At 30.8% G+C, this 13,540-nt stretch overlaps 1 protein-coding gene across 9 annotated transcripts; it reads right to left on the bottom strand.

Annotated features, from left to right (window-relative positions):
• Positions 1–1,563: 1,563 nt before the first annotated feature.
• Positions 1,564–8,457, bottom strand: LOC145820511 (uncharacterized). 9 transcript variants are annotated; one of them, XM_082916413.1, is made up of 8 exons: positions 7,906–8,411; positions 7,550–7,745; positions 7,201–7,359; positions 7,009–7,060; positions 3,955–4,176; positions 3,007–3,099; positions 2,827–2,931; positions 1,943–2,724 (listed from the first exon to the last, which is right to left on the bottom strand). In XM_082916413.1, exons 4-8 carry the CDS (start codon positions 7,027–7,029, stop codon positions 2,344–2,346), a joined length of 822 nt encoding a protein of 273 aa, XP_082772539.1. In that variant the 5' UTR covers positions 7,030–7,060; positions 7,201–7,359; positions 7,550–7,745; positions 7,906–8,411; the 3' UTR covers positions 1,943–2,343. The 9 variants fall into 9 exon arrangements, with proteins under 9 accessions (XP_082772542.1, XP_082772539.1, XP_082772541.1 ...); XM_082916415.1 differs by having other exon boundaries at positions 7,201–7,253; XM_082916416.1 differs by adding an exon at positions 1,564–1,887 and having other exon boundaries at positions 2,348–2,724; positions 7,009–7,745.
• Between the last annotated feature and the right edge of the window lie 5,083 nt (positions 8,458–13,540).

Raw genomic sequence — 13,540 nt, 5'->3', positions numbered from 1 at the left:
GTCTAACAAACCTACAAACCCACAAATTTCTCTGGTCCAAAACTAGAGAAATTTTCTCCAAACCAGACAAATCAGAGAAATTCTCTCTATTTACAGTAAAGTTGTATTTTTATGAACAGAACTTGGTGATTGTACATTGATCCAGGAAATTTCTTTGACTTCACAAATTTCTCTGGCTCTATTACAAAGAATTCCTCTGACTTACTGAAGGAATTTCAAGTCGCACAAACCCATTGTAATGCTGCAGTTTCAAAGATGGAACTTACTGAGGAAGGGACTGCAGCAGGATTGGGCAACTTTTGAGTTTCGGAGTACCCTCTTGGGCCATGGTGTCAGAACAACAGAAACTGCAATGGAGACAAAAATTCTTGGATGCTTAGGCACCTTGCAAGTTGCAAGTGGAACAAGTTAACGACTTACAAAATGTCACCCACACCCATTCCCCCATAAACTCATCTTTCACTACAACAAATTTGGGATTTAAAGACGAAACAAATTTGTCCCAAAATGTAAATATTTCGTCACCCAAACTAATTACGACGAACATTTTTTGTCACCCGTTTTGTCGCCAAAGGGTCGTCGCTAAAGGGTCTTAGAGACGAAAAAAAAAAATTCGTCATTGAAAATGATAAATTTGTGACGAATTTTTTTGTCTCCAATACACTCTGTTGGGAACATACTTGTAAGTAATTAGCGACAAAATATTTTGTCATTAAAGGAGAAATTAGAGACAAAAGTATTTTGTCATAAATATAAGAAATAGAGACGAAATAATTTTGTCACGTTTAATATAAACGATGACGAAAAATTTTTGTCAAAGAAGCTACCAATAGAGACAAAAACAAATTCATCATTAAAAATGATAAATTTGTGACGAATTTTTTTTCTCTCCAATACTCTATTGGGAACATACTTGTAAGTAATTAGCGACAAAATATTCTGTCATTAAAGAAACAAATTAGAGACAAAAGTATTTTTTCATAAATATAAGAAATAGAGACGAAATAATTTTGTCACGTTTAATATAAACGAAGACAAAAAAATTTTGTCAAAGAAGCTACCGATAGAGACAAAAACAAATTCATCATTAAAAATGATAAATTTGTGACGAATTTTTTTTTCTCCGATACACTCTGTTGGGAACATACTTGTAAGTAATTAATGACAAAATATTTTGTCATTAAAGGAGAAATTAGAAACAAAAGTATTTTGTCATAAATATAAGAAATGGAGACAATAATTTTGTCACGTTTAATATAAATGAAGACGAAATTTTTTTTTCAAAGAAGTTACCAATAGAGATAAAAACAAATTCATCATTAAAAATGATGAAATAATGTCAAAAAAAATTCGTCACATTGAGGGTAATAGTGACAAAATGTGACAATATTTTTTGTCATGACAAATTTATTTAGCAACGAAATAAAGAATTCATGGCAAAATTAATTATCCACCTAAGCCGAATAAGAGACAAAAAAAACCTTCTTTAGGGATGAAAAATTTTGTCAGTAATTCCATAATATTTTTTTTCCACATTATATACCTATTTTATCAAAATCTAAATTTTAGTTCAACAAATATAACCCTATTCATGTTGAAACCTGTTGAATATAACAATTCCATCACAACTTAACGTAACCTGTTATCAACACATTTACGAATTAACAAAATGAAAATATCCATTCGCCATTACAAATAATTTCATCCTAATACAATAAACTAGTGAAATATCCACAAAATATCCAAAAGTTATAACTGGTTCAATTCCACCAAAAATCCAACAATAACTAGTGCAACTCCAAAAAGTGTGTATCCTTATCAAACAAAAATGAACATTTAAGCAAATTACATCATTGTTGCACGTCAAAAATGCCACCCCAATCCAATCTGTAAAAAAATAAATTAAAAGTTTTAGTAATTAATCAATTATACAAAAGATTAAAAACATTAGTAACTCATCAATTTACAATTAAATCAATTATACAATTTATCCATGTAACAGACTTTTTTTGAGATTATGAGAACAAAAAATTAATTTTAAGGCTAATTCACAAATTGTGCATCCCATTAATGTGCCGTAAGTTCATACAACTTATATTGGTCCCTCCTAAAGTGTTTCTATTGGTTCATGTATAAATCTATAGTTGTGTGATAATTTAGCATTTCGACGGCCTTTTTTGAAGCTTTAAGTATAGAGAAAAAAAAATATTTTTTAAATTAATTCATAATTTATACATCCCGTGCACCTGTACAAATTGGATGTCATATGCATGTTTCCACTACTTCCTAACTCTTCAAACATGTGTTCTTTTGTAAAATTTGTTATATTGAAGTTAATATACTTTACCAAGAAGTATGCCCACTTGTGGATGAGTTCCCTCCACTTCCAAAGTGTCCAGTGAATCCTTTGGTCCTCAAAAAGTTGACAACATCAGCCATTATCTCCCCTCGCTTCTTCTTACCCTCTTCAAGATCTTCTATTTTATTGTTCTGCATTTGTATTTGTTTCTTCTGTGTCTCTATTTGCATCTCAAGGCGCTTCACATAATTATTTGTTTCAGCATATATGGTAGTGGTCCTCCTAATAGAGAATGAAGGTCTCATGCCAAGTCCCTTCACATAGCCAGACCTTGGCTTTAGGGCTTTGATTGATAGCTCTTCTGCAGTCAGAGGGGTTGATCCCAGCTGTGAGAGGTGATCAGCCTGTATCTGTATCATATTTTCCTATTAAATATAAAAAAATTAAATAATTATTAGAAAATTAAATAAGATTATAGCAAATAGTATTCTAAAATTTTGTTAATAAAAATTGCAATATATACTCACATAATTACACTGAGCTTGAGATGAGATCCACTCATGTGTTTTCACATTATAGTGAGTTTCCTTGTACAACTCTGCTAGATCAGGTAGCGTCTTCTTTTCTCGTGCCTAATTCGATAGACCAAATATTCAATAAATAAAGCTAAGAATCTAATATAATTCTGAAAGTGCAAGGATACGTACCAGTTTTTCTACTCTAACAGGAATTGACCTAGAACCACACCTATGTTTTGTATACATCCTTTCTCTATTCGCGATGTTGGCCTTTGATTGTTCCTATACGGAAGAATGACCAATGTAACAATGAAATGTATCATTAGTAAGACAAATATGTTGGCTTTTGATTGTTCCTATAAGGAATAATGAACCAATATAACAATAAAATGTATCACTAGTAAAACAAATTTAATACTTGATAATAAAGAAATTGCATTGTTCCTCTCTATCATTTTCCTATATATCATTTCAACTTAAAAGATATTTCAAATTATTCACTAGTTTCATTCAATTCTTTGAAAAATAGATTAGAGAACTTGTTGAGATTGCATCATAAGATGGTTTTTTTGGGTGAAAAAAGAAAAATGAGTAATTTACACCGTTCACAAATAGGGGGCATATAAGCATGTGCAAGATAGATTGTGAAAAAATCCATTTACATTTCACAAGATATGGAACAATTACTGATACCAAACTCATAACCCTTTCTTTCTTCCACAACTCTATCAAATCTAAAGTTCCGTCTCAATACCCTATATTAGTTACTTAGCTAGTTGCTTATCGTCATCATGAAACTTCAGACCAAACCCAAGAACAAACAGAAAATTAATACAATCATAGAAACTGAAATCTTAGTTCTTTATTCTATGATGTGAAAGATGCACTTTAAGGAACCATAAATTAATCTCCTATTATGCGAGCCTTCCAATCCATGTTTAATAGTTTCCCTTTCTCATTTTCCCACTTATTTGGTTTTTATTATGTTCCACTTACATGCCTAGAAGATAAAGGGAAAAGAATACATATGGAATTTCACAACAAATTGATTGTGTTCTTTCTAGTTTTTTTAGAATCTCTCCCTATTCTAATCAAATTCTTTCTTTGCTGATATAATAAAAAAAATGAAAAGGTTACCATAAATTCTTTAGTGTTCCACTTTTTATCAATAAGATCTATCCACTTGGTAGGATCAACATTCTTCGGTGGGTGGCTTCTTGCATACTCCTCCCCTTTAGCCTCCTTCAGCTTCATGAATTGTTTGTGCAGCCTATAGGTATGGTTACTCAATCTGCGACCAAAATTTGTGTTCATTGCCTTCTCTATATCAACAGGGTCTCCTTGTAAATCAAATTGATCCTGTAAAAAATAGATAAGTCATAGATAATTCTTATAAAAAATAAAATAATTACAATAAATAATTAAGATTTCTAACCTATTATAAAAATGAGTAAAATATCCTATAATAGAGTAGACAATGAACTTGCATTCAAGCGTTGAAACATCGCCTCCTTAACGGAGGCATCAACATACTTCCACCTACAAACACTTGGATCTGGTAAACGAGTTCGCACTTCTACACCAATCTTTGAGGCTAGTTTTGAGGCATAGTCCCCTACCGGTGCACGAAATTCTAGAGGGATAGGCACGCTAAGCTTTCCATCTCTATCAACAAGGCCTTGAATAGTTTTTTGATGCTTTGAATAGTTTTTCACACTACATAGGATATATGTATCCATAGAATTTATTATATCTAGGATTTCCATCATTTTTTTTAATATGATATTTATGATCTTTAATATCACAAAATAAAAAAATAATTACAAAGTGGATCCCAATTAATTGAGAGAAAAAAATGATTAGTTTAATTAAAATTTGGAAATTATTAATTGTGATTCTTTTTTTATTTTGTTTATAATTGTACTTCAAATATTATCATTTAATTATTATCATAAATATTATCATGTTTAAATTTTTATATTAAATGTAAAATATAGAGTGTCTAGTAAACTACCACAGAACCAACTCATATTTGAGTGTCTGTAAAATATAGAGGGTGTGTTTAGTAACGTTTACGTTTTCAGTTTATATTTACAAAAATTTTATAAACTGATTTTTGTTTATTTTTTGTTTATTTTTAGAAAAACATAAACTACAAACGCGTTTGGTAATTGATAAAATGTTTAAAAAATTAATATATTTGTCACCTATTAAATGGAAATATGCAATGACATCGTGTAATAGGTAGGGAATTTATTGGCCGCAAAAAAAAATATATATTTTGTGACAAAAATATTCGTCTCCAATGAGCTAAAATATTTGTTTGGTAAATACTAAAAAATTTATGTTTTGTTCTTTTTTTTTTAAAAAAACATTATATTAAAAAATATTATTGTTCAAGTCCTTATTGTTTAGAAGGATATATATATTTTTTTTTTATTTTAAAACAAAAAAAATTAATAGCAATTAATAATTTGAACACATGTATTTAATACAAATTATATTTAGACCAATAATATTATGACACATGTGAAAATTGAGCTCATTCTAATCGTAGTAATATAATTTGAAGAAGAATTTACATTTGAAATTTTATTTTATAATTTAATAAAGGATGCAAAATTTCAACCTTAATGAAAAAAAGGAATTACAACTTTCAACCTTAATAAAATGACAATATTTTGCAATTATAACAGTATAGAGATAAATTATGGAATATATCATTATTTAAAACTTATGTAACTACTCCATACACCCCTTCCCCCAAGACCTTATAATGGAACATCATGTAGTTTGGTTGGAGGCTCCAATAACTACAAACAAAGGTGGTGAACCCGAAAAACACTCAAATCAAGGCTGAAATATGCAAGAACTAGATTTTAGGACTGGATTCTGGAAAATCAAGCAACCAGGCTTGAATTCCACGAGCTTTGGGACTCAAAACCAAGCGCTAATGAATAACAAAATATGGCAACAATGAAATAAAAAAATCTGAAATTTCAATTCCTCAAAAAACCTCTTCAAGAGAGATTATAGCCCTATATATAATAGCTGAGGAGGTTACTTTATGGTGAAGAGGCTAGGAATAGAAAAGGCACAAAATAAGAAAGCAACAAGTGGCAAAAATGCAGCCACTTAACCCAAACTGGTGACATATTATTGCCTACATGCAACCACTACATCAAACTAGACGACAAGCTGCTTACAAGCAGCTTGCAAGCACTCACCTCCAAAGGAGGTTTCCTTGTAACTAAGAAAACTACACCTATTGACAAAATTCTAAATTACACAAACCTAAATACTACTTTATCACACAACTGAAATGAATTACCATCTTAGATTTGCTTCCTTACTGCTTGATTATGTGCCATTCATTGTCAACAATTGGTCCTAAATCTTTAGTGCATCAAGAACTCACCTCAAATCTGCCATCATTCACAGCCTGCCTCTATAGGCATGCCAATGATGTTGATGGCATAAGATGCAATGACAGCTTCCAACACCTCAAGCTCGCAATTGTATAACATTTCAAAACACTGAACTGAATATTCCAGGCCAAAAGAAACCACCACATGATGCATTGCATGCACATCAAATTGTGCAAATGTATAAGTTCTCATAAATTTTTACTCTAAGGATTGAAAATTCTACTCCTTGGACTAAACAGCTATAGACCAGCCTTTTTTTTTTTTTTTTTTTTTTTTTTTGGGGGGGGGGGGGGGGGGGGGGGTACACTCCTCGGACAAGGGCAATCACTTTACCACCTATGGAATTGTGTAAACCCATAGCCATAACAAGCCAATTGTAGTGAGCCCGAGCACCCACAAAACTATTGTTTGCCTAAGAATGATAGCCTGAACATCCTCTCATAATAAGCTTCATATTTTTGGATAATAATGGTATCATAAGGTCAAAATCCAGTTACATTAAAACCCTGATATGCTTTTAAGCTCAACCCCCCAAGTCCACTTAAGCTCAAATCTAGCATAGTATTAAAACACATAATAGATATTGTATATATATTTCACAAATTAATAAAGGGGTTTACTTCAAATGGATTGATTAGGTATAAGAAACATTATTAAAGAAACACTTATTTTCCCATTTCGTATATATAAATATATATATTTAAAATAAAAAAAAAAACACGACAAGAAACTGTAGAAGACATGACCAAACTAGAAAACATACCTCTATCAAATTTTTTACCATCTGGGTCGACTCGCTCAACTCTAAAGATATCCTATGCAATCAACGTAAGTTATGGAAAACAGATTTTTGGAATAAGCCATGTAAATAACAATGAATTGAGTAAGAGATTGAAAGCTCAAATGAAAATAAAAGGATTTAAATAACGAACGAATGAGGAGAACTTCTTAATACCTTTAAGAGTAACAATAGTAGTGAGATTGAAGAAAAGAAGCCACAAAAAATCCCTGTAAAACTAAACTAAATCATCCAATTATGGCTAACTTATCATCAAAGAAGTCCATAGCAGCTTTAGGAGATGCAAATGGACAATCACGGAGGTTGTGTTCCAAACTACATTCAAATACAACATTTTCAAAACAATAAATGCAAACTTAAAAAGAGATTATTTCAAACCCCAAAGTAAAATGAACCCAAAAAAGCCAGGGGGTTGCAAAAAACTAATAATTAAGGAAAATCTAATTAAAACACATGAGGATTGCTATTATGGGTTGCATTTCTGTTGATCAAAAAAGTAATATACCTTTATGGTAAATCACTTTCCTCATGCAAATAGGGGCTTTCTTTGCCACTTCCATTGCCAATGTCATTGTCATTGTCGTTACTTGTTATTGATGTTTCATTCTCTTTCTCTTTCTCAGATACATTTGCAGTCTGTTGCAATTGCTGATCACACGCAGTAGTTGCCGCAATTGCCATTGTGGGGTTAGATCCATTCCCTGTCAACATTTTCATTTCTCAACTCAACGTTGATTCTACTAAGCATAATAACCATTGTGACCTAAACAAACAATAATTCAAGATTATCACATTTCTCAGATTGAAACCAAAATGAGAAATACACCTTCTATGACTTCAGGACTAACAGGCAAAATTTACCTCCAAGACTGCAATACAAGAACCATTGTAAACAAATAGTTGAAGAATCGATAAACTCTCTCTCTCCGTGCTTCATTTCCTTCTTCTCTGCCCTGCCCATGTATTCGTTGGGGTTTTGATAAACCCTCTGATCTTGGTGAATCGCAAGAAAAGATCTGGTCCAACACAGCTTCGAGGTCATCATACAAATCGCAAACCCATTACCATCCAGATTTCTACATTTAACACATCTTCGGTATGGTTTCCAGATCGTCATCGTGAACCATTGATCTTACCGTCATCTAGAACATGATCTCATCGTCATTGTCGAAAGACAGAAAAAGAAATGCAGCGACTGAGATGAGAGGCTCGGGAGTTCCGACGAGGGAGTGGCGGTTGGCCCTGGGATTTGGATTTTGATCTACCTCACGATCTGGATCTCAGATGAGAGAGAGAAGAGGAAGAGACAGAGAGAGTGAGTGAGTGAGGGACTAGGGCTGGGCATGGGCTGGGCGTCAGAATGAACTTTGAAATTTAAATTTTAGGATTGAAGGAATATATATTCATCACACTAATTTAGAGCTTGTGATTAAAAATTATATATAATCACACTGGTTTAGAAACTGTGATTAAAAATATATATATATATATATATATAATTACATTTAGGTTAAGTTTGACAATTACAAAATAATTCATCTTTTTGTTTTTTTATCTTTTTTCATCACATCACCTCTCTACTTTTCTACACATCTTTTCGTAAAAAGATAAAAAGTACACTTATTTAGGTCATCCCAAATAACCCCTTAATTGAAAAGTGACATAAAAAATAAATATTATCACACTTAATCAAATTAAGTGTGATTAAAATATCAATCTAATTTTTTTTTATCACACTTCTAATAAAAATGAGATATTTTTATTTATCAAAGTGTGATCTTTAACTATTTTTGTAGTAGTAGGAACAAACCTGTAGGGGCAGACTGAAGCACCGATCGTCTCGCACAGCAACAGCAAACGGCACAAACCCTACGATCAAGAGTGAAATCGTGAGGGAGAGATAACTATGAATTCTAAGATAAGGGTGTGCAATAGTGAAATCGTAGAGATTGATGAAGGGAGATTTGATGAGGGGAAAAAAATGAGGGAATTTTATGAGGGAATTTGCCACTGCAGATAATCAGATCACCCCCTCCCCCCCCAAAAAATAATAATAATAATAATTTCAAAACAATTTTTAGATTTGTTTTTTTGAAAAAAATTAAAAATAATTTGAGAGCAATAAAATTTAAAATTATATTTTTAAAATTTTAGAAAGTATTTATGACATAAAAGATAAAAATATACAAAAATAATAAGTTTTTTTTTTCACCCAATTTTTTTTCAGTTTTTTAGGGAAAAAAATTGAAACTACTTTCTGAAAATAAAACCAAACATATTGAAATTGATAATCTAACCATATTCTTTGAAAAAGTTTAAATCATCTCAAATTAGTCATCTCAACATAAGAGTGTCTTTGGACTTAATGGGTTCATTTTGTGATCTAATTCAATTATCATTTTAATTTTACAATTCAGTAATTAGAATATTTAAAACTCTTTGAAAAATTGTAATAAAAAATTAATATAATTTAACGATATAAATTAATATACAAATTAATTTTTTTTAAATTTTTATAAAAATAATTTAACGATATCATCAATAACTATAGCGAAGGGGAGAAGTTGAAAATGGTGTAATTTTGCTTAAATAAAAGCTATATAGGATTTTTTTAATTATTTAAAATAAAAAAAATTAGAATTTTTAGTTTGAGATATTGAAGCTCCCGCAAGACTTGTGGTTAGAAACCCCATTTTACTTATATAATATATATATATATATATATATTTAATAAGAATTTATATTCATTTTACATATTTTTTTAATATACAAATTATTTTTTTGAGATTTTTTATAAAAATAATTTAACAATCCCATTAATAATCATAGTGTATGGGAGAAGTTGAAAATGGTGTAAGAGTAGGTATGAGAGAAGTCAAAAAGACTTGTAGGTTGGGAGAAGTTAATAAATGCTGAGGTTTTCTTTTTAAATCAAAAATTTAGAAAATTAAGATTGGGATATTTGAACTCTCACAAGGCATGTGAGGTAGAAACCCTTTTTTCCTTATATAATAGATAGATAGATAGATTTAATAAGAATTTATGTTTTTTTAGATATTTTTTTTTATATACAAATTATTTCTTTTTAAGATTTTTTTATAAAAATAATTTAACAATCTCATCACTAGTCATAGTGTACGAGAGAAGTTGAAAATGGTGTAGGAGTAGATATGGGAGAAGTTAAAAAGTGGATTGGCAGAAGTCAATAAATGCTGAGTTTTTTTTTTTAATAAAAAATTTAGAAAAATAAGATTGGGATATTGGAACTTCCACAAGGCTTGTAAGTTAAAAATCTCATTTTCCTTATATAATATATAGATAGATAGATATAGATATAGATAGATAGATAGATAGATAGATACAGATATGGCACATACCATTTATATGACACGAGGATCAAAGTACTAGGACAACTGCCTACAATTTGCCCTCATCTAAATTAAGGGGATTTAAAAATAAATAAAAAAGAAAAAGAAAAAAAATTATAATATTAAAAAATATTCACTAAAAAAATATAGATTAAAAATTAATTATTGAAAACTCCATACTAAACAAGGTAATGTTTTCTGTTAATTTTGAAAATTAAAAAATTATTATTAATTTTTCCTTTGTTTTTTTTTCTCACAAAAAAATAGTTACATTAATTATCTTCTTTTTACTTTTTTCTTTTTTTCTTTTTTTTTTTTTTTTTTGTGGAGAGGGGTTTTGACCTGCGATTTTTCTAAAATGGGTGTTCTTGACGGAAAGGGTAGAGTTGGTTCAAACAATGAGAAAAAGTGTTTATGCAAGAGGCACCTTTTACTATGAGAAAGAATAGTCGATTTTGCATAGGGTGCCTTCTTGAATAATAGCTTCAATACTGGCATGCATGAAGGGCTTAAGTGTAAGACATATGAGAGGGGCTTTAGTGCAAAAATAGAAAAAATGGTTTACAGAGTGTCTTCTTGCTTCACGACTTCAATACTTGTGAGAGAGGAGCAAACTCAAGTGCGAGAGAGAAATGAGAGTTTGTAGGAAGTGTCTTCTTGGGTCACGACTTGAGTGTCCGTGCACATGAAAATGAGTGATAAGGGTCAGAGTGTGTCTCTTGGGGTCACGGTTTCAATGCTCCGAAATACAAAACCATAGCATTTTAATAAAGAAAAATAATTAGTGATAAAATATTTTTGTCTCCTTAAATACAAGAACAGAGAATTTATTATTGGTGACGAAATATTTTTGTCTTCCACAACATAACCTTATGAGACGAAAAATATATTCGTCGCGCAATTAATCAGAATTTATTAGTGACGAAATATTTTCATCTCCGACAACTTACTCTTCCAAGACAAAAATATATTTGTCGCCCATTTAATAAAAAGATGAAACGGCATCGCTTGCATGATGGAATGCTTATTGGTGACGACATATTTTCGTCTTCCATAACTTATCATTCCTAGACAAAATTATATTGGTTGCCTAATAAATGAAAATATGCAATGACATCGTTTAATAGGTAGGGAATTTATTGGTGACAAATTACGTTCGTCGCAAAATATATATATATATATATGTATTGTGACAAAAATATTCATCTCCAATGAGCTAAAATAATTCGCGCCAATGCAAATGAAATTGGCGCCTGAATTTTGCAGACGAAATTTTTTTTCGTCTCCTATACGTTTGAGAAAAATTAAAACAAACGACAAAATTAATATTTTGTCATCTTTGGATTAAATTTTAAGACAAAAAAATTTTATCACCAAATTTTGTCACAATAGCCTAGATTTTTTGTATTTTGTTTCCTTGTTTAATTATTATTTTTTTTTCTTTTTGTGGAGAGGGGTTTACTGTGAGAAATAATAGTAGCTTTGCACAAAATGTCTTCTTGGATAACAATGTTTGCATGCACAAACGGCTTAAATGTGAGAGAGAATAGAGAAACTTCAGTGCGAAATAGAAGATATGGTTTATAGAGATTGTTTTCTCGAGTCACAACTTCAATACTTGTGAGAGAGGAGACTCAAGTGCGAGAGAGAAATGAGGATTTGTAGAGGGTGTCTTTTCGGGTCACGACTTTAGTATTTGTGTGTGTGTGAAAGTAAGTGATTAAGGTAAGAGCGTCTCTTAGTTTCTGACGACATTTTAATAAAGAGAAATAATTAGTGATAAAATATTTTCGTCTCAAACTCATATGTTCGTTGCCTAATCAACAAAAATACAAAAACAATGTTGTGTGGGGATGGAGAATTTATTGGTGATGAAATATTTTCGTCTCCTTCAACTTAACCTTATGAGATGAAAATATATTCGTCGCACAATCAATCAAAATACAACACGACACATAGAGAATTTATTAGTGACGAAATATTTTCGTCTCCCAAAACATATCCTTTCGAGACAAAAATATATTTGTCGCCTAATTAACAGAAAAATAAAATGAGCATGAAGGGTTTATTGGTGATGAAATATTTTCGTCTTCCATAACTTATCCTTCCCAGACAAAAAATATATTTGTCACCAAATAAATAAGAAAATGAAACGACATCGTCTAATAAGTTTGGAATTTATTGGTGACGAATTCCTTTCGTCGCAAAAAAACTTTAAATTTTGTGACAAAAATGTTTGTCTCCAATGAGCTAAAATAATTGGCGCCAACAAGAAAAAAAATTGGCACTTCTTTTTTTTTTTTTTCTAACGAATTTATTTTTTCGTCTCCTATAGTTTTGAGAACAATTAAAAGAAACGACAAAAGTAATATTTGGTCACGTTTGGGTTACGTTCTAAAACAAAAATAAATTTTATCACCAAATTTTAAAAATTAATTATTGAAAACTCCATACTAAACAAGGTAATGTTTTCTATTAATTTTTAAAATTACAAATTTTTTATTATTTGTTTCTCTGTATTTTTCCACACAAAAAAAAAATAGCTACATTAATTATCTTTTTTTTTTTTTTTTTTTGTGGAGAGAGATTTTGACCTTCGATTTTTCTAAAATGGGTGTTCTAGACGGAAAGGGTAGAGTTGGTTCAAACAATGAGAAAAAGTGCTTGCGTGCAAGAGGGGCCTTCGCTGTGAGAAAGAATAGTGGGTTTGCATAGGGTGCCTTCTTGGATAATAGCTTCAATGCTGGCATGCACAAAGGGCTTAAGTGTGAGACAGAAGAGATGGGCTTTAGCGCGAAATAGAAGAAATGGTTTACAAAGTGTCTTCTTGAGTCATGACTTCAATACTTGTGAGAGAGGAGTAGACTCAAGTGCGAGAGAGAAATGAGGGTTTGTAGAAAGTGTTTTCTTGGGTCACGACTTCAAGGTCTGTGTACATGAAAATGAGTGATAAGCGTCAAAGTGTATCTCTCGGGGTCACAGTTCCAATGCTTCGAAAGACAAAACCACGACATTTTAATAAAGAGAAATGATTAGTGATAAAATATTTTTGTATCCTTCAATATCAGAACAAAGAATTTATTATTGGTGATGAAATATTTTTGTCTTCCACAACTTAACCTTATGAG

Source organism: Camellia sinensis, chromosome 2 (assembly GCF_055761805.1).
Source record: "Camellia sinensis isolate YWXY chromosome 2, ASM5576180v1, whole genome shotgun sequence".
NCBI classification, from domain to species: Eukaryota; Viridiplantae; Streptophyta; class Magnoliopsida; order Ericales; family Theaceae; genus Camellia; species Camellia sinensis.
The sequence above is the reverse complement of the archived record's forward strand: the minus strand, read 5'-3'. Positions and strand labels throughout refer to the sequence as shown.

Excerpts from the sequence above, each read along its gene's own strand:
- LOC145820511 (XM_082916413.1), bottom strand. The coding sequence starts at position 7,029 with ATGGTAAAAAATTTGATAGAG. Across the intron at positions 4,177-7,008 it reads TGGTAAAAAATTTGATAGAG|GATCAATTTGATTTACAAGG; the intron begins GTATGTTTTCTA and ends TATTTTTTACAG. Across the intron at positions 2,725-2,826 it reads CTCAAGCTCAGTGTAATTAT|GAAAATATGATACAGATACA; the intron begins GTGAGTATATAT and ends TATATTTAATAG.